General features: G+C 36.1%; 1 protein-coding gene across 1 annotated transcript; it reads left to right on the top strand.

The window, feature by feature from the left end:
• The first annotated feature begins 834 nt into the window (after window positions 1–834).
• Window positions 835–2,216, top strand: LOC122608929. The gene is made up of 2 exons (XM_043781999.1): window positions 835–1,122; window positions 1,263–2,216. The coding sequence occupies exons 1-2, from the start codon at window positions 835–837 to the stop codon at window positions 2,214–2,216; spliced, it is 1,242 nt and encodes a 413-aa protein (XP_043637934.1).
• Window positions 2,217–2,485: the final 269 nt, after the last annotated feature.

Raw genomic sequence — 2,485 nt, 5'->3', positions numbered from 1 at the left:
GTTTGACCTTTTTATAGGAAGTGGTAGTAGCAAGGAAAAGGAATTGATCAAGTTAAGCTAAGGTTGAAGATTTTAGATCATTGTTTTTGAAGGTTGGCAACTTGGGTAATATGGTAGATAATCCCTTTGATTATTATGGCTCTTGATACAAGTCTTTTTGGTAAACATGTGGTTTTATATGTAATTTTCTGCAAATATGTCATAATTTGGGTCAATGGATTTCATAATGTTGTCATGATGAAGTAATTAGGTTTTTGGGTTGGTTAATGACCCGTTTCGTTATGAAACGTACATTTGATGAATTGAAAGTTTTTGAAAGTTGTGTTGTGTAATACTTGTCCATTTTGATTTGAAAGTTGAATTGAAAGGTATTCGATCTTTACGGGTAGGATGCCTAGACTTGAACCATAGAAATGGACTTTGACCTTAGGTGACTTGGGTTGTTCATGTTTGAGAATTGAAGTAGTTAGTAAGGTCGATTTAAAATGAAATAGTTTATGATCATAATAAAGTCGGCCTATTACCGGTCATAAACTATTACGTTGTAAATTGAATTTGCTAAATATGGAAATGATCGAATGTGAATGTATTGGGTATTAGAGACTAAGTTATGAATTATGAGTTATATTTATAAGTTGTTTTGGGATTTGTGGTATGGATTCATCTCAAGGCGAAGATGGATCAAGTCAAGATAGGAACAAAAGCATAGTGAATGAAGTGTTCGTTGAACGGGAAGATATTACCTGTGATTTTATATGTGAACAAATAGGCAAAGCCTTAGAAAACTTCTCTCCGTTCACTGTTAAAAAGTTGAACGAAACCTTGGAATGAGCAATGAGTGATCACATTGCTAATAAGATAAAAGAAGAAGTAGCTTTGTCGGTGCAAGAAGAGTTTGATAAGCGTTTCCCAAAAGAAAAAGCACCAGAAACACAAAATCTTGAAAATCAACCAAAACCATTAAACGAAAAGCCATATGATCTTAAGAACTTCACCATTGCAAGCCCTCCCACGTATAATGGGGACCCTGGTCCTATTGTGAGCACCAAATGGGTGAATGAAATTGAAGGGGCTTCCGCATTACAAAGACTCCACCCGAAGATAAGACTTTGTATGGGTCGAGTATGTTGAGAGATAATGCTAAATTATGGTAGGATAGCCAAATTGTGACGAAGGGTGAAGATGCGATGATGAAGATGGAGTGGACAGAGTTTAAAGCGGCCTTTTTCAAAGAGTTTTGATCCGAGTCCTATGTGACTAAGCTTAGAAGTGAGTTCATGAATGATTCTCAAGGTTCGTTGAATGTAAATGAATTTCGTGTGCGGTTTCTTGATAAAGCTCAATTCTGTCCCGAATACTTGAAAGATGATAAGTTGTTGAAAGAACATTTCTACCAGAAACTCTGCAAGAATATTCGAGAAAAGATCACTCTTCTCCAAGTTGAATCTTTTAATCAATTGATTGATGTGGAAAGATGGCATGAAGTGGAGCAAGGTATGCCGGATGAAGACTCCTCAGAAAGGAAGACAGAGCAAAGTGATTCTCCAAATAAGAAGTTCTGGTCGATTGGAAGTTCGGGAAGTAATGTATCCAAGAGAAATATTCCCACTTGTAACAATTGTGGGAAACATCATTCCGGGGTTTGTCGTTTACCTCCCAAGAAGGGATGCTTTAATTGCGGTCAACCGGGTCACATTATTCGTGATTGTAAGTTCTCTCCAAACAAGCCTACCGTGTGTTTTAAATGTTTCAATGAGGGACATATGAGAAGTACTTGCCCTTTATTGACGGAAGAAGAAAGGCAAGCGGAGATAAGGAAAATGAATGATAAGAAAGCGGCAAAGCAAGTGGGAAATCCTAAAGGAAGGTCATTTCATATCTCAGTGACGGAAGCAAAAGAATCAACTGATTTTGTGTCAGGTACTTTTCTAGTTCATGACACTCCCGCTAAAATTTTATTTGATTCTGGAGCAAATCGTTCATTTGTAGCTACTCGATTCACTAAAAATATTCCCTTACATCTATCTTTGCTTAAACCTCCACTGTTAGTGGAAGTGGCGGGTGATCAAACTTATGTGATTAAAAACGTGTACATAGACTGTAGCCTAACCATAAATTTCGAAAATTTTAAAGCCAACCTTATTCGTATGGGTTTGGGTGAATTTGATGTGATTTTGGGCATGGATTGGCTCGGTCGTCATAAGGCGAGTATGTGAGTCCACCTGCACAAGATGTTAGAGGATTACAAGATATAACAAAAGTATAACAATGAAAACAAATATATCAAGTAACCCGACTGGAAAGTACTTCTAATGTAGATGAAGACTAGTTTAGAATTACGATCCAGATAATGGATATGAACAAGTAAGGTAAATAAGAACAAGTGCTTGAAACTATATAAATACTAAATATAATCAAGTATTAAGGCAAAGAGTCAAGATGTATTTTTCAATATATTTTATTTATTCATATAAACAAAATACAA

Source organism: Erigeron canadensis, chromosome 7 (genome assembly GCF_010389155.1).
Source record: "Erigeron canadensis isolate Cc75 chromosome 7, C_canadensis_v1, whole genome shotgun sequence".
In the NCBI taxonomy this organism is placed as follows: Eukaryota; Viridiplantae; Streptophyta; class Magnoliopsida; order Asterales; family Asteraceae; genus Erigeron; species Erigeron canadensis.
This window is presented reverse-complemented; position numbering and strand designations above follow the sequence as displayed.